This window comes from Pristiophorus japonicus, chromosome 2 (assembly GCF_044704955.1).
Source record: "Pristiophorus japonicus isolate sPriJap1 chromosome 2, sPriJap1.hap1, whole genome shotgun sequence".
Lineage (NCBI taxonomy): Eukaryota > Metazoa > Chordata > Chondrichthyes > Pristiophoridae > Pristiophorus > Pristiophorus japonicus.
In genome coordinates this window covers 103,185,348-103,209,927 of record NC_091978.1, presented here as the reverse complement: position 1 = coordinate 103,209,927, position 24,580 = coordinate 103,185,348, and the positions used below count along the sequence as shown (strand labels likewise).

At 46.8% G+C, this 24,580-nt stretch overlaps 1 protein-coding gene across 1 annotated transcript in view; it reads right to left on the bottom strand.

Annotated features, from left to right (window-relative positions):
• Positions 1-24,580, bottom strand: part of LOC139240107 (protein unc-13 homolog B-like) — an 893,314-nt gene that overhangs the window by 326,438 nt on the left and 542,296 nt on the right. The window contains exons 6-7 of the mRNA XM_070868486.1: positions 21,104-21,177; positions 16,181-16,238 (exon numbers count right to left, since the gene is read on the bottom strand). Coding sequence (XP_070724587.1) covers positions 16,181-16,238; positions 21,104-21,177 — 132 coding nt within the window. The remainder of the gene's footprint in view (positions 1-16,180; positions 16,239-21,103; positions 21,178-24,580) is intronic.

Sequence of the window (24,580 nt, the reverse complement as noted above, 5' to 3'; positions counted from 1 at the left end):
GCTGGGACATTGAATAAATTTAAGACAGAAATAAACAGTTTCTTAAAGGATAAGCGGATAAGGGATTATGGGGAGCGGGCGAGGAAGTGGAGCTGAGTCCATGATCAGATCAGCCATGATCTCATTGAATGGCGGAGCATGCTCGAGGGGCTGTATGGCCTACTCCTGTTCCTATTTCTTATGTTCCTATGTTCTTAAAGAAAGGATAGACCATGAGGGTAATCTTTGTGTGGAGGCGGAAGATGTTGGTAGGGTTCTTAACGAATACTTTGCATCTGTTTTCACAAAGGAAAGGGGCAATGCAGATACTGCTATCGAGGAGGAATGTGATATTCTGGATGAAATAAATATAGTGAGAGAGGCAGTATTAAGGGGTTTAGCAGCTTTGAAAATAAGCAAGTCCCCAGGCCTGGATGAAATGCATCCCAGGCTGTTGAGTGAAGTAAAAGAGGAAATAGCAGAGGCCTTGACCATCATTTTCCAGTCCTCTTTGGATCTGGGCATGGTGTTGGAAAATTGGAGGACTGCTAATGTGGTACCCTTGTTTAAGAAGGGAGAAAGGGATAGGCCAAGTAATTACAGGCCTGTCAGCGTAACCTCAGTGATGGGAAAATTATTGGAAAAAATCCTGAAAGACAGGATAAATCTGCATTTGGAAAGGTAAGGATTAATTAGGGACAGTCAGCACGGATTTGTTAAGGGAAGATCGTGTTTGACTAACCTGATTGAATTTTTTGAGGAGGTAACCAAGAGGGTCGATAAGGGTAGTGGATATGGACTTTAGCAAAGCTTTGAATAAGGTCCCACATGGTAGACTGGCCATGAAGGTTAAAGCCTATGGAATACAGGGCAAAGTGGCAAGTTGGATCCAAAATTGGCTTGGAGGTAGGAAGCAAAGGGTAATGATTGATGGATGTTTTTGTGACTGAAAGGATATTTCCAGTGGGGTTCCACAGGGCTCAATACTGGGACCCTTGCTTTTTGTGGTATATATCAACAATTTAGATTTGAATAGAGGGAGTATGATTAAGAAGTTTGCAGATGACACTAAAATTGGCTGTGTGGTTGATAATGAAGAGGAAAGTCGTGGGATGCAGGAGGATATCAATCTACTGGTCAGGTGGGCAGAGCAGTGGCAAATGGAATTTAATTCAGAGAAGTGTGAGGTGATGCACTTTGGGAGGGCTAATAAGGAAAGGGTATACACATTAAGGGGTAGGCCACTTAATAGTGTAGATGAACAAAGGGACCTTGGAGTGCTTGTCCACAGATCCCTGAAAGTAGCAGGCCAAGTGGATAAGGTGGTTAAGAAGGCATCCGGAATGCTTGCCTTTATTGGCCGAGGCATAGAATATAAGAGCAGGGAGGTTATGCTTAAATTGTATAATACTTTGGTTCGGCCACAGCTGGAGTATTGCGTGCAGTTCTGGTCGCCGTATTATCGGAAGGACGTGATTGCACTAGAGAGGGTGCAGAGGAGATTTACTAGGATGCTGCCTGGAATGGAGAATCTTAGTTATGAGGACAGATTGAATAGGCTGGGTTTGTTCTCATTGGAACAGAGGAGGTTGAGAGGAGACCTCATTGAGGTGTTCAAAATATTGAGGACCTGGACATAGTGGATAGCTGGGGTCTATTTCCATTGGTGGAGGGGTCTATTATGAGGGGGCATAGTTTTCAGGTGGTTGGTGGAAGGTTTAGAGGGGATTTGAGGAGGTTACGCAGAGGGTTGTGGGAATCTGGAACTCGTTGCCTGGAAGAGTGGTGGATGCAGGAACCCTCACCACTTTTAAGAGATGGTTGGATGGGCACTTAAAGTGCAGTAACCTGCAGAGTTACGGCCCTAGAGCTGGTAATTGGGATTAGACTGGATGACCTTTTGTTAGACGGAGCAGATATAATGGTAAGTACTGCAGGGAATAGAATACGGCCAGGGTGATCTTCTGGACTAGTTTCAATCGCCTGGATGGGTCGGAGAGGAATTCTCCCAGATTTTTTCTCCCTAATTGGCTTGGGTTTTTAATCTGGTTTTTGCCTCTCCCAGATCATCACATGGCTTCGGTTGGCGTGGAATGTTTTAGTATAAGGGGTGTCGCAGTTGTGTGAGGCAGTCTGGTTGGGCTGGGCGCTCTTTGCCTTTCGTCATTATTTATAGGTTTATATGTAACCTTTAGGGCTGCTGACCAAGGGCTATGCGGCACTTTGTCAGCCAGCGCGGACACGATGGGCCGAAATGGCCTTCTTCTGCGCTGTAAATTTCTATATACAGCAGACACCTCAAATCGCTGGAGAAATACCTCCACAAAATCCTGCAAATCCCCTGGGAGGACAGACACACCAATGTTAGCGTTCTCGATCAGGCCAACATCCCCAGCATCGCATCACTGACCACACTCGACCAGCTCTGTTGGGCGGGCCACACTGGTCGCATGCCTGACACAAGACTCACAAAGCAAGCGGTCTACTCGGAACTCTGACACGGAAAGCGAGCCCAAGTTGGGGAGAGGAAGCATTTTAAGGACACCCTCAAAGCCTCCTTGATAAAATGCAACATCCCCACCGGCATCTGGGAGGGCCCTGAACACCTCGAGTCTCGTCGCCGAGAGCATGCAGAAAACAAGCCCAGGCAGCGGAAGGAGCGTGCGGCAAACCAATCCCACCCACCCTTTCCTTCAATGACTGTTTGTCCCACCTGTGACAGAGACTGTAATTCCCATATTGGACTGTTCAGTCACCTGAGAACTCACTTTTAGAGTGGAAGCAAGTCTTCCTTGATTTCGAGGGACTACCTATGATGATGCCTGGCATTTGTGTGGCGCAAATGTTACTTGCCATTTATCAGCCCAAATGTTACTTGCCACTTATCAGCCCAAGGTTGAATGTGTATTGCTTCATTATCTGAGGAGTTGCGAATGGAATGGAACACTGTGCAATGATCAGCAAAAATTCCCACTTTCTGACCTTATGATGAAGGGAAGGTCATTGATGAAGCAGCTGAAGATAGTTGGGGCTAGGACAACCATCGCATTACCCCTGGCCTTCACTCCTCTGAATTCATTGCTCTCCTCTTCTGCCTAAACTTCTCTCCCCTTGACCGTGCCATCCCCTGTGGTCTGTCAATTTCCATTATCTCAATCACTGACGAGATCATCTCTGACCATTTCCTTGTATCCCACAGCACTCACATTCTTCTACCCTCTTCCACCTCATTTCTTTCTGCTTTCATGCTGGAAAAATCTCTTCCCAAGTCCTTTACAACTGCCCTTTCAAATTCCCAACTGCTGAGCCTCTTGCCTTCCATTTGGCACAATATTCTGCAGCGATCATGTGCTCAACCACTCCTTCACCATGGAGCCTCCTCCTCCTGTTAGATGTTTAATCGTCCACCACCAGTCAAAAGCTTTTGATGCCCTTGTTTCTCGCAAAACCTTTACACTCTTACATCCTCGTCATTTCTGCTGATGTGGTCCCCATCTTTGCTCCCTCAAGTCAAGTCAAGGTGCAGCCTTGAAAGTACCTGATGCACAAACCGTTCGGTTATTTATCAGATCATCAGGCTGGAGCACATCAAGTGCTAATTGGGCTTATACTCTTCTGTCAAAGCCACCCACTACTCCAGAATCATCCTGCAGTGCGAATATAAGTTCCAGCTTCCTTTCTCCGCTACCACCCGACTTCTTAAACTGCTTTCTCCTGCCCACTTCCCCCCCACCTCCAACAAAAAAAAAAGTTTACAGATCTCTTCATCACTAAAACAGAATAACTGGTCATGATGACATTGATGTTTGTGGGAGCTTGCTGTGTGCAATATGGCTGCAGCATTTGCTACATTATGACAGTGACTACACTTCAAAAAGTATTTCATTGACTATAAAGCGCTTTGGGACGTTCAGTAATTGAGAAAGGTGCTATATAATTTCAAGTCTTTCTTTTCTTTCTTTCTAAGAGTGAGACCATTCATTCAGCTATCTCTACTGCTTTCCCTTCTTCCCCATGCCGACCAAGCAAAATATCCCCCCATGTTCCCCCTACCCCAGCCTTAAATCGTACTGCTGCTTTCTTTTCCATCTCTTTTCAAGCCTTCTTTGCTCTCATCTCATCAAAGAAATCTACTTGCTGCTCCCTTAATCCTATTCCCACTAAACTGCTGACCACCTAATGTCTATTTCTGGCTTCCGTGTAGCTGATATTAATGGCTCCCTGTCCTCCGCTATTCTCCCACTCCCTTATGAAATCGCAGTCATCAAACCCCTCCTCAACTCACTGCTCCCTAGAAACTGTTGCCCAATCTCTAATCTCCCTTTGTTTCCCAAGAACCTTGAACATGTTGTTGCATCCCAAATCTGTGCCAACATTCCCACAACTCCCGGTTTGAATCACTCCAATCTGGTTTATGCCCCTGCCATAGCAGTGAAACGGCCCTAACCAAAGTCAAAAGTGACGACCTATTTGACCATGATACATTTTCTCTCCTCATCCTCTCCATAACCTTTGACATAGTCGACCACACCATCCTCCACCAATGGCGCTGGGTCCTTTTCAGAATGGCAGGCAGTGACTAGTGGGGTGCTGCAGGGCTCAGTGCTGGGACCCCAGCTCTTTACAATATACATTAATGATTTGGATGAAGGAATTGAGTGTAATATCTCCAAGTTTGCAGGTGACACTAAGCTGGATGGCAGTGTGAGCTGTGAGGAGGATGCTAAGAGGCTGCAAGGTGACATGGACAGGTTAGGTGAATGGGCAAATGCATGGCAGATGCAGTATAATGTGGATAAATGTGAGGTTATCCATTTTGGGGGCAAAAACGCAAAGACAGAATATTATCTGAATGGCGGCAGATTAGGAAAAGGGGAGGTGCAACGAGATTTGGGTGCCATGGTTCATCAGTCATTGAAAGTTGGCATACAGGTACAGCAGGCGGTAAAGAAGGCAAATGGTACATTGGCCTTCATAGCTAGGGGATCTGAGTACAGGGGCAGGGAGGTGTTGCTACAGTTGTATAGGGCCTTGGTGAGGCCACACCTGGAGTATTGTGTACAGTTTTGGTCTCCTAACTTGAGGAAGGACGTTCTTGCTATTGAGGGAGTGCAGCGAAGATTCACCAGACTGATTCCCGGGATTGTGGGACTGACCTATCAAGAAAGACTGGATCAACTGGGCTTGTATTCACTGGAGTTCAGAAGAATGAGAGGGGACCTCATAGAAACGTTTAAAATTCTGACGGGTTTGGACAGGTTGGATGCAGGAAGAATGTTCCCAATGTTGGGGAAGTCCAGAACCAGGGGTCACAGTCTAAGGATAAGGGGTAAGCCATTTAGGACCGAGATGAGGAGAAACTTCTTCACCCAGAGAGTGGTGAACCTGTGGAATTCTCTACCACAGAAAGTAGTTGAGGCCAATTCACTAAATATATTCAAAAGGGAGTTAGATGAAGTCCTTACTACTCGGGGGATCAAGGGGTATGGCGAGAAAGCAGGAAGGGGGTATTGAAGTTTCATGTTCAGCCATGAACTCATTGAATGGCGGTGCAGGCTAGAAGGGCTGAATGGCCTGCTCCTGCACCTATTTTCTATGTTTCTATGTTTCTATAGGAGCAGGGAGGTCTTACTGCACGTACAGGACCTTGGTGAGGCCTTATCTGGAATATTGTGTTCAGTTTTGGTCTCCTAATCTGAGGAAGGACGTTCTTGCTATTGAGGGAGTGCAGCGAAGGTTCACCAGACTGATTCCCGGGATGGCTAGACTGACATATGAGGAGAGACTGGATCAACTGGGCCTTTATACATTGGAGTTTAGAAGGATGAGAGGGGATCTCATAGAAACATACAAGATTCTGACTGGACGGGACAGGTTAGATGCGAGTAGATTGTTCCCGATGTTGGGGAAGTCCAGAACCAGGGGACACAGTCTAAGGATAAGGGGTAGGCCATTTAGGACTGAGATGAGGAGAAACTTCTTCACTCAGAGTTGTTAACCTGTGTAATTCCCGACCGCAGAGAGTTGTTGATGCCAGTTCATTGGATATATTCAAGAGGGAGTTAGATATGGCCCTTACGGCTAATGGGATCAAGGGGCATGGAGAGAAAGCAGGAAAAGGGTACTGAGGGAATGATTTTATTGAATGGTGGTGCATGCTCGAAGGGCCGAATGGCCTACTCCTGCACCTATTTTCTATGTTTCTATGTTTCCATTGTCCAGCTCAATCAGACTGCCCTCGCTTGGTTCTATTCATACCTATCCAATCGTAGACAGAGCATCTCCGACAATGGTTTCCTTTTTGGCCCCACACCACTACCTCCAGAATCCTCCAAGGATCAATCCTTGGCCTTCTCCTCTGCCTCACCTGCATGTGCTGCCTGTTATGTATGGAGAAAGGGTCAGACTGAACACTGTGAGCTCAAAGTAAAGTGTGACCTTAGTCTTTTACTGCAGGTCTCCAGAGTGCCTCTCCAACCTGTGAGGCCTCCTTAAATACCTGTGCTCCCAAGGGGTTATGGTCTCCCTTGGGACTCCAGGGGATGAGCCCTCTGGTGGCTGTACAGAGTCAATACAAGTATATATAGAAAACAACACTCCCCCGCAAAGTCAACAGGGTAACTATTTACAAGGTGAGTCGATCTGGGGCCCTTCTTGCCCTGGTTGATCGTCTCGGTGTGAATGCTGGCATTGGTGAATCAACTGTTGGGCCCTCGCTGGGCTTCTGTGCAGCTGGCCTTGCTGGGCTGCCTGGTGTGGTGGGTCCTGCTGGGCTGCTGTGGATGATGGGTTCTGCTTTGTGGCCAACCGCAGTGCCGATTGCCACTGGTGTGTATGTTGAGGGGTCAAAGAAGGTAGGGTCCAAAGTGGGTTGCTCAGGATAGTCCGTGAATCGGAGTTTGATTTGGTCCAAGTGTCTCCGGTGAATGAGTCCATTTGAAAGTTTGACCCGAAACACCCCGCTCCCCTCTTTGGCCACGACAGTGCTGGGGAGCCACTTGGGACCTTGTCCATAATTTAATACAAATATAGGATCATTGATTTCAATCTCGCGTGACACATTTGCGCTATCATGGTATGTACTCTGTTAAAGCCGCCTACTCTCTACCTGTTCATGTAGATCAGGGTGAACTAACGAGAGCCTTATCTTAAGTGCTCTTTTCATGAGCAGTTCAGCAGGTGTCTCGTGCGGTAGCTGAGCAGGACTCGGGATCGGCGAGTCTGCAGTGAGCCTTCCGTTACCCTCTTCAAGCCTTGCTTGATGGTTTGCACTGCTTGCTCTGCTTGACCATTGGATGCTGGTTTAAATGGGGCAGATGTGACATGTTTGATCCCGTTGCGGGTCATGAATTCTTTGAACTCAGCACTGGTAAAACATGGACCATTGTCGCTCACCAAGACATCGGGTAGGCTGTGTGTGGCAAACATGGCCCACAGGCTTTCACTAGTGGCAGCGGACATGCTAACCAACATTATCTCACATTCAAGCCACTTGGAGTACGCATCTACAACTACAAGGAACATTTTACCCAAGAACGGGCCTGCATAGTCAATGTGTACCCTCGACCATGGTTTGGAGGGCCAAGACCATAAACTTAGCAGCGCATCCCTGGGTACATTGCTTAACTGCGAGCATGTATTACATCTGTGAACGCAGGACTCCAAGTCTGCATCGATACCGGGCCACCACACGTGGGATCTGGCTATCGCTTACATCATTACGATGCCTGGGTGGGTACTGTGAGGGTCACTGATGAAGGTGTCTCTGCCCTTCTTGGGGACCACTACTCGATTGCCCCACAGAAGGCAGTCTGCCTGTATTGACATTTCATCTTTGTGCCGCTGGAACGGCTTTATCGCTTCCTGCATTTCCACTGGGACACTGGACCAGCTCCCGTGAAGCACAGTTTTTGACTAGGGACAATAAGGGGTCCTGGCTCGTCTAGGTTTTGATCTGCCGGGCAGTGACGGGTGATTGCTCACTCTAAAATGCTTCCAGAACCATGGCTAAATCTGCGGGCTGCACCATTTCCACCCCCGTGGTGGGCAATGGCAGCCTGCTGAGAGCATCGGCACAGTTTTCTGTGCCTGGCTTGTGGCGGATGGCGTAGTAGTATGCGGACAACGTGAGCACCCATCTCTGGACTTCCACGCTGGGGGCTAAAATTCCATGCCCCAGAAGATTACTGTCCCCAAGATGGGAGGCAGAGGGAAGTTGAGGGTAGATGGGGGCGGGGGATGGAGGGGAGAGTGGTGGAGGTGGGGGGGGGGTGGCGGAGAAACCCAGGGCGGAGGACAGGAGGAGCCACATTGCAGCGGAGGTCTGGGGTGGCGAAGTGTGTTGGAGGGGTGGGCCTGGGGGCTCTGTGCCTCGGTGCGGGGAGTGTTCAGAGTGGGGTGGACGGGTTGACTGTGCAGATGGCGGTTGGTGGATGTGGTGTGGTTGGCGTTGCGGGGACGTGGCTCCGGGGTGGCCAGGGCTGGGGGCTCGACATCCGGGGGTGTTGGGCATTTGGGAAGGATTCTGACGGGATGGGGCGGGTTGGGTGCGGGGAGAGTGTTCCCGGTGTGGGTGGGTCCGGAGCCGGGGGCTGGGGGCACGCTCTTGGGATGGGGGGTGGGCTATTTGGGGCTGGGATTGGGGGAGACTTCTTCACTCGGGGAGTTGTTGGCCTGTGGGGTTCCCTGCCGCGGAGAGTTGTTGATGCCAGTTCATTGGATGTGTTCGGGAGGGAGTTGGATGTGGTCCTTGCGGCTGGGGGTGGAGGGGGGGTGGGGGAGGGGAAGGTGCTGGGGTGGGTGATCAGCCATGATTTTGTTGAATGGCGGTGCAGGCTCGAAGGACCGAATGGCCTACTCCTGCACCTATTTTCTATGTTTCTATGGATGTGGGCTGATGCATTGGTATTTATCCCTTTACTCTCGGAAAACAAGGATATGAGTGGCTTATGGTCAGTTTCCAATTCGAATTTTAGCCCAAACAGATATTGATGCATTTTCTTTACCCTATAGACACATGCTAACGCTTCTTTTTCAATCATGCTGCAGGCTCTCTCGGCCGTAGACAGACTTCTGGATGCATAAGCAACCGGTTGCAATTTCCCAAAATCATTAGCTTGTTGCAATACACACCCGACGCCATATGACGACGCATCACATGCTAGTACCAAACGCTTACATGGATCATACAACACAAACAATTTGTTTGAGCATAACAATTTTCTTGCTTTTACAAAAGCATTTTCTTGGCTTTTGCCCCAAACCCATTTGTTCCCTTTACGCAGTAAGACATGCAGTGGTTCTAACAGTGTGCTGAGAACCGGTACGAAGTTACCAAAGTAGTTCAGGAGTCCTCGAAACGACCGCAGCTCCATCACGTTCTGTGGCCTTGGTGCGTTCTCGATTGCCTCCGTCTTTGAATCGGTGGGCCTGATGCCTACTCGCCAGGAACTCCACTTCAGGCGCCAGGAAAACGCACTTCGAGCGTTTTAACCTGAGCCCCATGCGGCTGAGTCGACTAAGAACCTCCTCCAGGTTCTGCAGATGCTTGACTGTGTCCCGACCTGTAACCAAGATGTCGTCCTTGAAGACCACGGTGCGCAACTTTAGTAAGCTTTCCATATTCCTCTGGAATATGGCCGCCGCTGATTGAATTCCAAATGGGCATCTGTTATAAATGAACAGACCTTTGTGCATGTTGATGCAGGTGAGGCCCTGCGATGATTCCTCCATTTCCTGCGTCATGTCGGCTGAAGTCAAATCCAAAGAGGTCGTCGGCCTTTGGTAGTGAGTATTGGTCCTGCAGGGAGAAACGATTGATAGTTACTTTGTAATCGCCACAGATTCTGACGGTGCCGTCTCCCTTGAGGACTGGGACAATAGGACTGGCCCACTCGTTGAACTCGATCGGTGAGATGATGCCCTCTCGTTGCAGCCGGTCTTGCTCGATCTCCACCCTCTCTCTCCTCATGTACGGTACTGTTCTCACTTGTAATGGATGGGTCACGCCTCCGGAATTAGGTGGATCTGCACTTTTGCTCCTTGGAATTTCCTGATGCCTGGTTTGAACGATGACAGGAACTTGGTTAAGACTTGGGCACACGAAGTGTCGTCAGCAGGAGATAGCGCTTGGCCGTCGTCCCAGTTCCAGTGTATCTTTCCCAGCCAGCTCCTGCCGAGCAGCGTGGGACCATCGCCGGTACCACCCAGAGTGGTAGCATGTGCACTGCTCCAGCGTAGGAGACCTTTACGGTAGCACTGCCGATTACAGGAATCAGGTCTTTCATGTAAGTTCTTAGTTTCGTGCGAATTTGAGTTAAGACTGGCCTTGAGGCCTTGCTGCACCACAGTTTCTCAAAAGTCTTTTTGCCCATGATGGACTGGCTTGCGCCCGGTGTCCAGCTCCATTGACACCGGGAGTCCATTTAGTTCAACATTCAGCATTATCGGGGACAATTCGTGGTGAATGTGTGCACCCCATGTACTTCTGCCTCCTTGGTCTGAGGATCTGGTTCGTCATGATCCTCTGTGGATCTGTCCTTCTCTGCAACATGGTGGTTTGCAGGTTTAACAGGATTTGCAGCTCGCCTGCACATACGTTGGAGGTGTCCCATTGTTCCACAGCCCTTGCAAATGTACCCTTTTGAATCGGCATGAATGGAAATGATGATCACCCCCGCAGCGCCAACAAGGTGTTAATGGCCTTGCATTCATCACCCTTGATGGTGGACTCAGACATCTGCGGACGTGTTGCTGCAGGCATGTGTGATCTACCCTGTACATTGCGATTTGAAAACAACATCACTTTGTTCACAGTACTTGTAGCAGCACTTGTGTGCTGAGAGATTTGCTTAGTATTGTCACTGGTAGCAATGAACACCTGGGCTATCGCTATGGCCTTACTCAAGGTTGGGATCTCTACAGTCAAAAGTTTGCCACGTATGGTTTCGTGGCCAATGCCAAGTACAAAAAAGTCTCTCAGCATGTGCTCCAAATGTCCTTCAAATTCGCAATGTCCTGCAAGGCATCTTAGCTCTGCGACATAACTCGCCACTTCCTGGCCTTCAGACCTTTTGTAGGTGTAGAACCGGTACCTCGCGATCAGAATACTTTCCTTCGGGTTCAAATGCTCCCGGACCAATGTGCACAAATCATCGTACGATTTCTCCGTGGGTTTCGCTGGAGTAAGCAGATTCTTCATGAGGCCATACGTTGGTGCCCCACAGACGGTGAGGAGGATCGCCCTTTGTTTGGCATCGTTCTCTTCCCTATCTCGCTCGTTGGCCATGAAGTATTGGTCTAGTCGCTCCACAAAAGTTTCCCAATCATCTCCTTCCGAGAATTTCTCCAGGGTGGCCACTGTTCTCTGCATCTTTGGGTTCGCTATCTGTATCTCGTCGCCAGTTGTTATGTATGGAGAAAGCGCCAAACTGAACACTGTGAGCTCAAAGTAAAGTGTGACCGTAGTCTTTTATTGCAGGTCTCCAGAGTGCCTCTCCAACCTGTGAGGCTTCCTTAAATACCTGTGCTCCCAAGGGATTATGGGCTCCCTTGGGACTCCAGGGGATGAGCCCTCTGGTGACTGTACAGAGTAAATACAAGTTTACATATATAACACTGCCCCTGGCAATATCATTGCCAGGCATGGACTCAGCTTCCACATTAAGGCCCCAAGTTTCCACATGATTTGCTCCTGATTTTTAGGAGCAACTGGTGTGGAATGGAGTATCTTAGAAATCGGAATTCTCGTCATTTAGTTTTCTCCAGTTCTAGTCAGTTAGAACAGTTTCACTTTGGAACAGAATTTTTTTTTCAAAAGGGGGCGTGTCCGGCCACTTACGCCTGTTTTCAAAGTTTCGTCAGTGAAAACTTACTCCAAACTAACTTAGAATGGAGTAAGTGAATATTTTTGTACGCTCGAAAAAACCTTGTCTACATTTTAGAAAATCAGGCGTAGGTTACAAATCAGGCGTAGGGAATGGTGGGGGGGGGGGGGGGAGTTTAAAGGGAAGTTTACAAACATTAAACACTTCAGTTTTACAAATAAAGAGCCATCATCAATAATAAATGATAAATACATCAATAAATCAACCAATAAATCAATCAAAAAAAATTAATAAGAAATAATTTTTTTTTTTAAATCAATAAATAAAACATTTTCTACTTACCGACTGCAGCACCTGGAGCCCTCCAACAGCGTGCTGGGTTGCCCCCCCCCAGTGTGTCTCTGTCAGTGTCTCTATTTCTCTGTCTGTCTGTGTGTCTCTCTCATTCTCTGTCTGTCAGTGTCTGTGTTTCTGACAGCGAGGGGAGGGGGAGGAGGGGGGTAGAGGGAGAGAGGGGGGGAGCAGAGGGAGGGAAGGGGGAGGGATGGGGGAGTAAGGGGAGGGATGGGGGAGAAGGGGGAGGGATGGGGAAGAAGAGGAGAAGGGGGAGAAAGGAGATGGGGGGAAGGAGATGGGGGGAGAAGGAGATGGGGGGGGAAGGAGATGGGGTGGGGAAAGAGATGGGGGGGGGAAAGGAGAATGGGGAGGGGGGAAGGAGAATGGGGGGGGGGGGGAAGGAGAAGGGGGAGGGAGGCTGAACGGGCCAGGCCTGAGACTTCGGGCAGGGCCCGTCCCCAGCACCAGATTTACAGGTAGGTGGCGTTGGGTCAGGTCGGGGGGGTGGTGGGAGGGAGGGAGGGAGGGAGGGGGAGGGAGGGAGGGAGAGGGAGGTCAGGTCGGGGAGAGGGAGGTCAGGTCGGATCCAGTCCGGGGGCAGGGGGGAGCAGGAGTCGGGTCGGGTCCAGTCGGGTGGGGGGGGGGCGGGGGGGGGAGAAGCGGGAGTCGGGTCAGGTCCAGTCTGGGGGGGGGGGGGGGGGGAGGGAGCGGGAGCGGGAGTCGGGTCGGGTCCAGTCCGGGGGGGGGAGCGGGAGCAGGAATCCGGTCCGGTCCGGGGGCGGGAAGCTGGAGTCGAGTCGGGTCGGAAGGAAGCAGGAGCTGGCCGTGGGAGGAGCCTTATTCACACAGCCCCAGTGAGGCCATTCGGCCAGGGCTAGGGGCTGTGTGCTTCGGCCCCTCCCACACAGTTTCAGGCGCCTGGAGCTACTGCACTTGCGCGCCCACTGTAGCGCGCATGTGCAGAGGTCCCGGCACTGTTTTCAGCACAGGGACCTGGCTCCGCCCCCTACAGCTCCTGTTGCGCTGCGCCGAGGGCCAGAGCACCTGCAGGGAGGTGGAGAATACGGAGGGTTTTTTTAGGCGCACTTTGTGGCGCGAAAAACGGGCGTCCAGGTCGGGACTGCGCCGTTCTAGGCGCGGCTCGAAACTTGGGCCCGTATAAACTATGTACAATTGCCGCTGATTCCATACCCCTCCCTAGCTGAAGCAGACTGTTCCTTTTGATCTTAAACTGAACTTCTGACCCCATATCCTCTCATCAGAAAAACCACCTACTTCCACCTCTGTAGCATTGTCTGCCTCTGCACCTACCTCAACTCATCTGCTGCTGAAATCTTCATCCATGTCTTTGTCAATTCCAGACCGGTAAAGGTTAACTCATCCAACTCTGCTTCTATCCTGCACCAGTCCTGGTCACCCATCACCCCTGTCCTCACTGATTTCCAACCACTCGAATGTAAACCTCTCATCGTTGGGGTTGATTTTGACTTTTGGGTGGCCAACCGACCGAGCGCACTGACCGGCTGCTCATTCAGGCGGAGAAGTGGCTCCTGTGATTTTGAGTATCTGGCTTCATTTAGAATTCGCCAGGCAAGCTGTAGGGCCCCAAACAGGCAGCTTGCCAGATTCGGCAAAGGAAAACAGACTGGCACTCCTGCCACTGCAGGTGGGGTGGGGTCGTAGGGTGCAAGCAGCTCAGGTTATTTTTGTGGTCCCTAGAAATGCACTCTGGCTCTTGGGGCATTCTGCAGGCTCTGACCTGTTCCTATCTAAAATGGTAATATGACCATATTACAAGGGGCCTATTTGCTTGAACCTGGCGGCCGCTTTGGACACATGGAGGACGGGCCCTTGTAAAATGGTGCCAATCACATCGCCAGTGTTAAAGGGGCCCCATTTTTAGGTCTACCCCGTTAATGCCAGGCAATGGGAGCGAAAATCGACATCCTGTTTAGATATACGGAGTGACTCCTGCCAAAAGCATACTGCACATTAATCTGGAACCGGAGGTTCTTTTTTTATTCCACAGAGCATTTTTGACTGGCATTCAGGCTCCCTCCCGACATTTTTCCCGCTCCCTCCTGGCATTTTTCTCGCTCCCTCCCGCGATTTTTCTTGCTCCCTCCCGACAATTTTCCCGTTCCCTCCCGACGTTCATCCTGCTCCCTTGTGGCATTTTTCCCGCTCCCTCCTGGCATTTTCCTGATCCTTCCCAGCATTTTTCCCACACCCTCCCAGCAATTTTCCTGCTCTCTCCTAGCATTTTTGAAGCAGGCCGCTCCCTCTTGGTATTTCTGAAGCAGCCCGCTGCCTCCTGACATTTTTCCTGCTCATTCCTGACATCTCCCTGCTCCCTCCTGGCATTTTTGAACCAGCCCGCTCCCTCCCGACATTTTTGAACCAGCTACTCACTCCCAGCATTTAAATTTTTATTTTAATGAACTAGTGATGAACGAGCAGGCGCATGGGCAGTCCATTTCTGGTTCATTGGCAGCAGTCGCATCCTTACATATACTGACTGCCTTGCCCCACTTTGGGTTGGATTTTCGGCTTTGCTGATTTCGGGGTGGTAATGGTACAGTTTGAGCCCGGGAAACATTTGCGCCTCAATCATCAAAATTGGGCAGCTGGGCCCTAAGTGTGGGCGGAGAGCTAAGGGAGGCATTGTTCACCTCTCTTAGGGTGCTAGGCCGGCTGAGCATGGGAAAATCCCGAGCTAAAGAGCCGGCCCAGGAGCACTCCAAGAGAGGCCTGGGAAGAAAAAAACTTGAAAGAAAACCCACTAAAAACATTCTCAATCCATAGCCCACGCCACCACAACATAAATCACAAATAAAAAGAACACATTTACCTGAGATGAACAATACTTATCTCACTGCAGGACCGTCGTTTTTTCAGGCGGTCCCAGCAGGGTACGCTGTGGGGCGTACGGGTTGGGCAGGAGTCCAAAATCGAGCTGCTGTCGCAACCAGGGGCTGAACTCTTTCAGGTGGTGCTGCTCCGTGCCCCCACAAAACCGGCCCCGAAACCCCACGTGGGGCCCTGCAAGCTCACCGCCCACCCAGAAGAGCTCACCGCCGCCATTGCCGCCCTTCCAGGGCAACAACAGCAGCGGACATCACCGGAAAATGAGGCCCTTTATTATCTCTACAACCTTCTCTAGCCTTAAAACCCCTCTGAATTCTCCATTCCTCTTACTTCAGCCTCTTGCGCATCTTCCCACTACCTTCACCCCATTATTGGCATTGTGCCTTCATCAACCTTGGCCCCACGATCTGGAATTCGCTCCCTAAAACCCTCCATCTCTCCAACTCTTCCTGCTTCTTCAACTCTCCTTAAAATCCTCTTTGACCATCCCTCTCAATATATCCTTGCTTGGAATTGTTTTTTTTGTTCAAGGAGCTATATAAATGCAAGTTATTCTTATTGTGTATCTCTGTTTCTGTGGTGTGTTAGGGGACTGAAATGGTTACAGTAAATTCTATTTACATTCATTTTGGACAAAACCTATTTACACACAAATTCTCCAACTAGATACATTAATTATTAGGCATTTCACCTATACAGTATTAGCTTTGTTGACAAACTGATTTAATTTGTGTTTCTAAAATTAATATCTTACACAATAGTAAAGCACAAGTTTGCTTGCATTAACTATCCATATCCTGCAAGCATGTATATGAGCAGTACTGTGCATGTCCATGCAACAATGTCCCCTTCTTTCAACATACAAAGGTAACATTTGCCTGAAAAAGCTAAATAGCAGCACATAGCTGCCTAGTGGAATTTTAGATTTGTTTTTAAGAAAGTACTAAGTGAACTCAGTATAAAATATTTAAATATCTCCTAGTACAGGTGAATTATCCAACTATAATTTTCAAATAAAAGGCTGTAGGGTGAATATTCGAAAGAAACAAAAAATAATATGCAGTTTAGATGTGAGAAAGAAAAATACAACAAACAAATCTTCCTAAGCAAAGCACTGAACAGTGATTCAAACTGCAGAAAACTTGATGGTAATCACGTTTTTAAAAACTTACAACACTGGGAGGGAACAATGGGCAAAGGCTTCTTCTGAACTTCTTCACCAATTGAGTACTGGATAGGACACAGGAAAGTAAAGAGTTAATCAGACACAATCACATATTTCATTTTATTCAAAGTACCATTGGTGGAACAGCGGCAATACTAGTATTGGTTACATCATTATTATTAAAAATTTCAGTAATATTTACTCAGAATATGATTAGAACTTATTAACATGCAAAGAATCAAAATGCAAGCTTCATATGAAGCTATCCGATGCCAGGGGTGTCAGTTTAGATTTTTGTACTTAAGTCCCTGGAGTGAGATTTGAACCCACAACCTTCTGACTCAGAGGCGAGGGTGCTACCAATGAGTCACGGCTGACACATAATGGGCTCAATTTTTCCCAGTGATTTCTGCGGGTTTTTTTTGGAGCAGGCCTCTTTTTTTCGCTTAAGTTAAAAAAACAGTTTCCCCGATCAATTTGCATCAGTTAATTACGATTTTTTTAGGTACTTTTTTTTCAGCCAAAGGGGGCATAACCTGCCACCTGCACCAATTCTGGCCATTTAGGGAAGTTTGGCCAGCTGAGAGTTACTCCAGTTCTTCTTCGGCCAGCGTGTGTGGCCTCTGCAGAAAAACTTTCTGGAGAGTTAAGGAAATCGGCGCAGGTAAGGAAATCGGCGCAACTAAGTATAGCAGATGCCCGTACAGCAGCAGCAGGAGAGGTAAGAGAGAGGGGGAGGTCGGGGAAGCCATTTGGCCTGGGATAGAGGTGGACAAGTGGACCGGGAGGCCACTCGGCCAGGGCTAGGGGCAGGGGAGCGGATCCGCAAGCCACTCGGCTAGTGCTAGGGGTCGGGGAGCGGACCAGGAGGCCACTCAGCCAGGGCTAGGGACGGGGTGTGGACCGGCAAGCCACTCGGGGGCTAGGGTCAGGCGGGTAAAGCAGACCGACAAGGCACTCAGGGCGAGGGGCAGGCAGGGGGAGCGGACCAGGAGGTCCTTCGGCCTGGGATAGGGGCGGGGATTAGCACCGGCATCGGGGTGGGTGGGGGGGGCACACTTTAATAATTGCAGGTAAGTTGCTGCAATGTATTTTAATGTGTTTTTAAGTTGATGCAATGTATTTTAATGTGTTTGTAAGTTGCTGCAATGTATTTTAATGTGTTGCGAGCTGGCTGTATGTTTTACTTTGCAGCCTCAGCCCGCATTGTGTCCCTGGTTACCGTGGCAACCCGATCTTTTTGGAGCAGATCAAGGCTCCACCCCCAAAACTAAAGGATAGGTTAGGCTGCGCCAAAATGAAAAAATCAAACGGGGAAACTTAGAACATTTTGTTTTGGCGTACTTTGGCTCCAAAAATCGGGCATAACTCTTCAAGTACGCCAAAAAATAGCTTTGGGGAAAATTGAGCACGTAGGCTGGTCTGAAATCAAGGGAAGTGATTTTGACTCTGCGATAGTAGAAAACGGGTGAGAGCGAATTGGCAGCCTGTTTTGTTATCCATTCGTTTCCAAGTTATAATCTACCCAAGGTAACCATTAAAATGAATAAAGCTGCTCCATTTCAATGGCAGCTCCTCCCCACTAGAGAGGTTACTGGAACAGCCTTATTGAAAGGATCAAAATGACAGGTCTATATTAGGACAGGATGTTAAAAAATTGTAAACATTTTTATAACTGAAAAAAATATATACATATGCCAATAATTTCCGTGGGGGTTCTTTTCCTTCCATTAGTCAGTGGAAAATCACTAGAAACCCAAATAAATGGTCATTTATGCCATTTATCCGGGGTTTCCACCAAAATAAGTTACACAGGAGATCATGGAACCTCTGCGAAAATTCTACCCCATAGACCTTAGCAGATTATTTTGAACAAAACCACTGTGACTTGATTATCCCTATTTTAATGGCCCAGAATTGGCTGTAGCGGGGCATCTCACGCCACATGCTCTGAGTTAGACTTTTTCCTCACTCTTTAGCTTGAAAAATGTGAGCTGATAATGGCGCAATGTGGGCAACAGGGCATCTGGGAACTTGGTAAATGATATGGGACCAACAGTGTATCTCCTTAACCAATTTCATTTGAGGATTAAGAAGAAACAGAGGAATGACAGAGAAGGAAATCAGGTTAATTAGAATCAAATCAAGCACAGAAAGTGAAATAAAGAGAGGGAAAGAAAGACTGGATTAGGAGAGAGAGAGAAAAGAGACAGAAAGGAAAACTAAGAAAAAAACATTTTTAATTTAAAGATATTGAACAATTCACTACCTGCAGGAATGAGACTGCAGTTTCAATTGTTTCTTTTCTGGGCCGGAGAGGTTGAGCGGCATTGCAGGAATATAAATCTCTATATTAAAAATTGGATCAGGAAGCTAAAGGTAATGGTTGATGGGTGTTTTTGTAACTGGAAGGCTGTTTCCAGTGGGGATCCACGGGATTCAGTGCAAGATCCTTTGCTTTTTGTGGTATATATCAATGATTTAGACTTGAATGTAGGGGTCATGATTAAGTAGTTTACAGATGATACAAAAATTGGCCGTGTGGTTGATAGTGAAGAAGAAAGCTGTAGACTGGAAGATATCAATGGACTGATCAGGGGGCAGAAAAGTGACAAATGGAATTCAGTCCAGAGAAGTGTTAGGTAATGCATTTGGGAGGACTAACCAGGCAAGGGAATACACAATAAATGGTAGGATACTGAGAAGTGGAGAGGAACAGGGGGACCTTGGAGTGGATGTCCACAGATCCCTGGAGATAGCAGGACAGGAAGATAAGGTGGTTAAGAAGGCATCCGGGAGACAGCCTGAAAGGGTGGTAGAGGAAAAAACACTCATCGCATTGAAAAAGTACTTGGATATGCACTTGAAGTGCCGTAACCTACAGACCAAGAGCTGGAAAAGGAGATTAGGCAGGATAGCTCTTTTTCGGCCGGCACAGACATAATGGGCCGAATGGCCTCCTTCTGTGCTGTAAATTAATATGATTCTATGATTAAAAGGTACTTAAGCTGTTGAGTACATAAGGACATAAGAAATAGGAGCAGGAGTAGGCCATACGGTCCCTCAAGCCTGCTCCACCATTTAATACGATCATGGCTGATCCGATCATGGACTCAGGTCCACTTCCTTGCTCGCTCCCCATAACTCCTTACCCCCTTATCGTTAAAGAAACTGTCTATTTCTGTCTTAAATTTATTCAATGTCCTGGCTTCCACAGCTCTCTGAGGCAGTAAATTCCACAGATTTACAACCCTCAGAGAAGAAATTTCTCCTCATCTCAGTTTTAAATGGGCGGCCCTTATTCTAAGATCATGCCCTCTCGTTCTAGTCTCCCTCATCAGTGGAAACATCCTCTCTGCATCCACCTTGTCAAGCCCCCTCATAATCTTATACATTTCGATAAGATCACCTCTCATTCTTCTGAATTCCAATGAGTAGAGGCCCAACCTACTCAACCTTTCCTCATAAGTCAACCCCCTCTCCGGAATCAATCTCGTGAACCTTCTCTGAACTGCCTCCAAAGCAAGCATATCCTTTCGCAAATATGGAAACCAAAACTGCAGTATTCCAGGTGTGGCCTCACCAATACCCTGTACAGCTGTAGCATGACTTCCCTGCTTTTATACTCCATCCCCTTTGCAATAAAGGCCAAGATTCCATTGGCCTTCCTGATCACTTGTTGTACCTGCATACTATCCTTTTGTGTTTCATGCACAAGTACCCCCAGGTCCCACTGTACTGCAGCACTTTGCAATCTTTCTCCATTTAAATAATAACTTGCTCTTTGATTTTTTTTCTGCCAAAGTGCATGACCTCACACTTTCCAACATTATACTCCATCTGCCAAATTCTTGCCCACTCACCTAGCCTGTCTATGTCCTTTTACAGCTATTTTGTGTCCTCCTCACACATTGCTTTTCCTCCCATCTTTGTACCGTCAGCAAACTTGGCTACATTACACTCAGTCCCTTGTTCCAAGTCATTAATATAGATTGTAAATAGTTGGGGTCCGAGCACTGATCCCTGCGGCACCCCACTAGGTACCAACCCTAACTTTCTGCAGCAATTTCTTAAAACCAACAGAGAGATTGTCGTCTTCGCGAAGCTAACGGTGAAGCAGTGCAAATAGTCCAGCAACTTGTGGTGATTCGCAATTCGTGGGCTATCTCTTCCTCATTACAACTTACTGGACGATTTACATATTAATAACATGTGCATATACGCTGTTATTTCGGCAGCAAATTCTGGCCCATGTTTTCCACTATTGGGATGTTAACAATCCGATTTAAGTATTCAATTGGCTGCCTTGTGGTGTTTAAACCAGAAAATGGAGCTACTGATATTGGTCGCTATGGTTGAAAAGTCCAAACCATTGGTGAATGAGGAGCTGTTTCCAGTTTCTCCATTCTCTTCCCATCCCAAGATTGTTGTTTGAAAACACAATAGAAAAATGTTTTTTTTTAAATTTAATGGTGCAGAAATAATTTCTCTTTCAAAAAATGGAAAATCAGGAGAATGCTTGAAAATGAATCGTTCTCTGGACCAGTTATCCTATTCCATGCCTTTGATGGTGAAGCATCACATCCAACCTGGATGGCAATTGAGAAAAATGTAGCCATCAATAAAATGAAATGATTTGGTGTAGTAAGGCTTTATCATTTATAGTTGGACTACGTTTGCTATAATAAAATATAGGTCGCATTTTGAATTTTCATTTTTGAAAAGAGAAATCACATTTACAGTTTTGGGGTGTCCTTTTGCAAGAGCTCTTCAAAAAAATCACTCTTACTGACAGTTAAACGACTATTTCAACAATTTATGAATATTGCAGTCATCAGTTCACAATTGTACAATTGCAGAGCTTCATCTTAGCTTTATTTTCTTCATCAGAACGTCACATTACAGTCAATTGCTCTATTTCTTTACCCACCTCATCATGGTCCCTTGTGGCATTCAACTGCTCTAGTTTCTGAGTCAAATATTTTGCCTCTTCTTCTGGGATATCTGTAAATGAAACATTGTTGCAGTTTTCAGACAATTAATCTAGCTCTGTCAATCTAATCTTCATGACCAGGAGAAAACACAGCAAACAAAAAAGCATACAAAATGTAATGCACTTAAATAGTAGAGCTAAATATTTATATATCATTTTACTGTCTGACCCCACCCCTCCCCAACCCCCCCCCCCCCCTCTATAGAATCAACCTACACCTTCCCTATTCCAGGTCTTAATCTTTGATGCTCTGTAGCCTGTCTTCAGAAGGAAACAGCCAAGTTTTCAGCCAGGCTAGTTTTCTGATTTTCGCAAGTACCCAACCTCTGCCTCGCTCCTCCTCACACAAACTCATGGAGAGCACAATCATGGGCATTATCTAGGGGCCCAGCACTTCTTAACGCAACTTCAAAATGCTTTTGATCACCCCCATTCTTTTAAATATTTTATTCTATGCTCAATTTTTTAGGCTTATCCTGATTACACCACTAGCTCCATGTTGAGCAAACAGAGAGTCTGTTTCTACCAATATCCTGTTTAATCATCTGAAAGAAATAGTGTCAAAAAAGGGAGAGAAATTCAAATGTGAATGCGGAGTTTAAAAAGAGAAGGGAGGAAGAACTGTCTGTAAATCAGCATGCTCAATATTCTAAAAAAACACTGTTCACCTAAAGTACACCTTGGGGATGTCTGTTCACACAGTGCAGTTTCTCATTCTAAAACTACAGTTCTTTGTGGGGGGTCGTGGGGAGTGGAGTACATTGTGGAGAAATGCTAATACAGTTCAAGTATTAAAGAAAATATTAAATATTACAATGGCTCAATGTAAGCCAGTAGTTGTCAGTATTACAGTTCCAGTGAGTGACATGTGTCTACAGCAGAATCGATTATTTTAGTCATTAAAGCTGGAGATAAAAATATTAACAGGGTTACCCAAGGTTTGTACTTCAAGCTGTGTTTGAAGAATGGTGTGATCAGAGATATAATGGGACTACTCAGTTTCACACAAGTATAACCATATCAAAGAACAAAATGAAATTCTACAGAACACTACACAAGTGATATTTATACTGAAATATTATTTTCTACAAAAAACAAAGCTTATTTCAATTTATCACCTTCAAATTCACTCTGCAAAAACACATTGTCTCAGAACACTACAAAAGGAAAATCACACTTCACTTAAAATCACACAATATGGGGTTTCATCTTACAGTCTGCATCCAACATCTTCTTTGCTGCTTGCTGTAGGTGAAGAGCATTTTTGAATAAATTGCTTTACAAAGTACAAAGCAAGGCAATTATATTTTTAATGGCTTTTGGAACATTGCTTCATCCCATGCAACAGGAGTAGACAGCCAGCATACAAACTGAAAATACAAAAACTTCCATCCCTGGATATACTGAAAAAAAGTTTTAAAAAGTAAATGTCATCTTCTTACAAACATGTATGCTACCAGCTAAGAGCAAAACACATGATATAACAGTACAAACAGGTAATAAAAGACAATAAGACAGTACATGAAGTACCTGATAGAAAACTTACTGCAAAACCGATTCATGACTTTATTGCTTATAAATTTAAGTTAAGAATGGTGGAAAAAAGGCTATGCAACCCACTTTAGGTGACATTTTTTCATCCCCTTTAACCCCCCAAGCTCAAATCCCTCTACCACCTGAAGAATCAGGAATGAGAAACCGGTCTAAAGCCCTATTGAATGCCTCAGCTGTGTTGACATTTATTACCCAACAAACGCTGTTTCATCCCATTAATTACTAATTTTGAAGATTAAACATGATGTCCTTTTAACAATTTTTAATCTTGAACATAGAACCTTATTTGATTAGCAAAAACATTTAACACCCAATAAAATGAAGATGTTACTGTTATTCCTAATAGCTAAAAGGTTCAGCCACAAACTGGAAGCAAAAGATCACTGGCACAGAAACATAGAAAATAGGTGCAGGAGTAGGCCATTCAGCCCTTCGAGCCTGCACCACCATTCAATAAGATCATGGCTGATCATTCACCTCAGTACCCCTTTCCTGCTTTCTCTCCATACCCCTTGATCCCTTTAGCCGTAAGAACCGTATCTAACTCTCTCTTCAATATATCCAATGAACTGGCATCAACAAGTCTCTGCGGTAGGGAATTCCACAGGCTAACAACTCTCTGAGTGAAGAAGTTTCTCCTCATCTCAGTCCTAAATGGCTTACTCCTTATCCTTAGACTATGTCCCCTGGTTCTGGACTTCCCCAACATCGGGAACATTCTTCCTGCATCTAACCTGTCCAGTCCCGTCAGAATTTTATATGTTTCTATGAGATCCCCTCTCATCCTTCTAAACTCCAGTGAATACAGGCCCAGTCGATCATATGTCAGTCCTGCCATCCCAGGAATCAGTCTGGTGAACCTTCGCTGCACTCCCTCAATAGCAAGAATGTCCTTCCTCAGATTAGGAACTCACTGTTCCAGGTGAGGCCTCACCAAGGCCCTGTACAACTGCAGTAAGATCTCCCTGCTCCTGTACTCAAATCCCCTAGCTATGAAGGCCAACATACCATTTGCCTTCTTCACCGCCTGCTGTACCTGCATGCCAACTTTCAATGACTGATGTACCATGACACCCAGGTCTCGTTGCACCTCCCCTTTTCCTAATCTGCCACCATTCAGATAATATTCTGCCTTCGTGTTTTTGCCACTAAAGTGGATAACCTCACATTTATCCACATTATACTGCATCTGCCATGCGTTTTCCCACTCACCTAACCAGCCCAAGTCACCCTGCAGCTTCTTAGCGTCCTCCTCACAGCTCACACCGCCACCCAGCATAGTGTCATCCGCAAACTTGGAGATATTACACTCAATTCCTTCGTCTAAATCATTAGTGTATATTGTAAATAGCTGGGGCCCCAGCATTGAGCCCTGCTGCACCCCACTAGTCACTGCCTGCCATTCTGAAAAGGACCCGTTTATCCCGACTCTCTACTTCTTGTCTGCCAACCAGTTCTCTATCCGCGTCAGTACATTACCCCCAATACCACGTGCTTTAATTTTGCACACGAATCTCTTGTGTGGAATCTTGTCAAAAGCCTTTTGAAAGTCCAAATACACCACATCCACTGGTTCTCCCTTTTCCACTCTACCAGTTACATCCTCAAAAAATTCTAGAAGATTTGTCAAGCATGATTTCCCCTTCATAAATCCATGCTGACTTGGACCGATCCCGTCACTGCTTTCCAAATGTGCTGCTATTTCATCTTTAATAATTGATTCCAACATTTTCCCCACTACTGATGTCAGGCTAACCGGTCCATAATTCCCCGTTTTCTCGCTCCCTCCTTTCTTAGCAGAGGGTAGCATTGTTACGATTTGTATCCTGACAATTTTATATTCTTTAAACCAACGCCTTC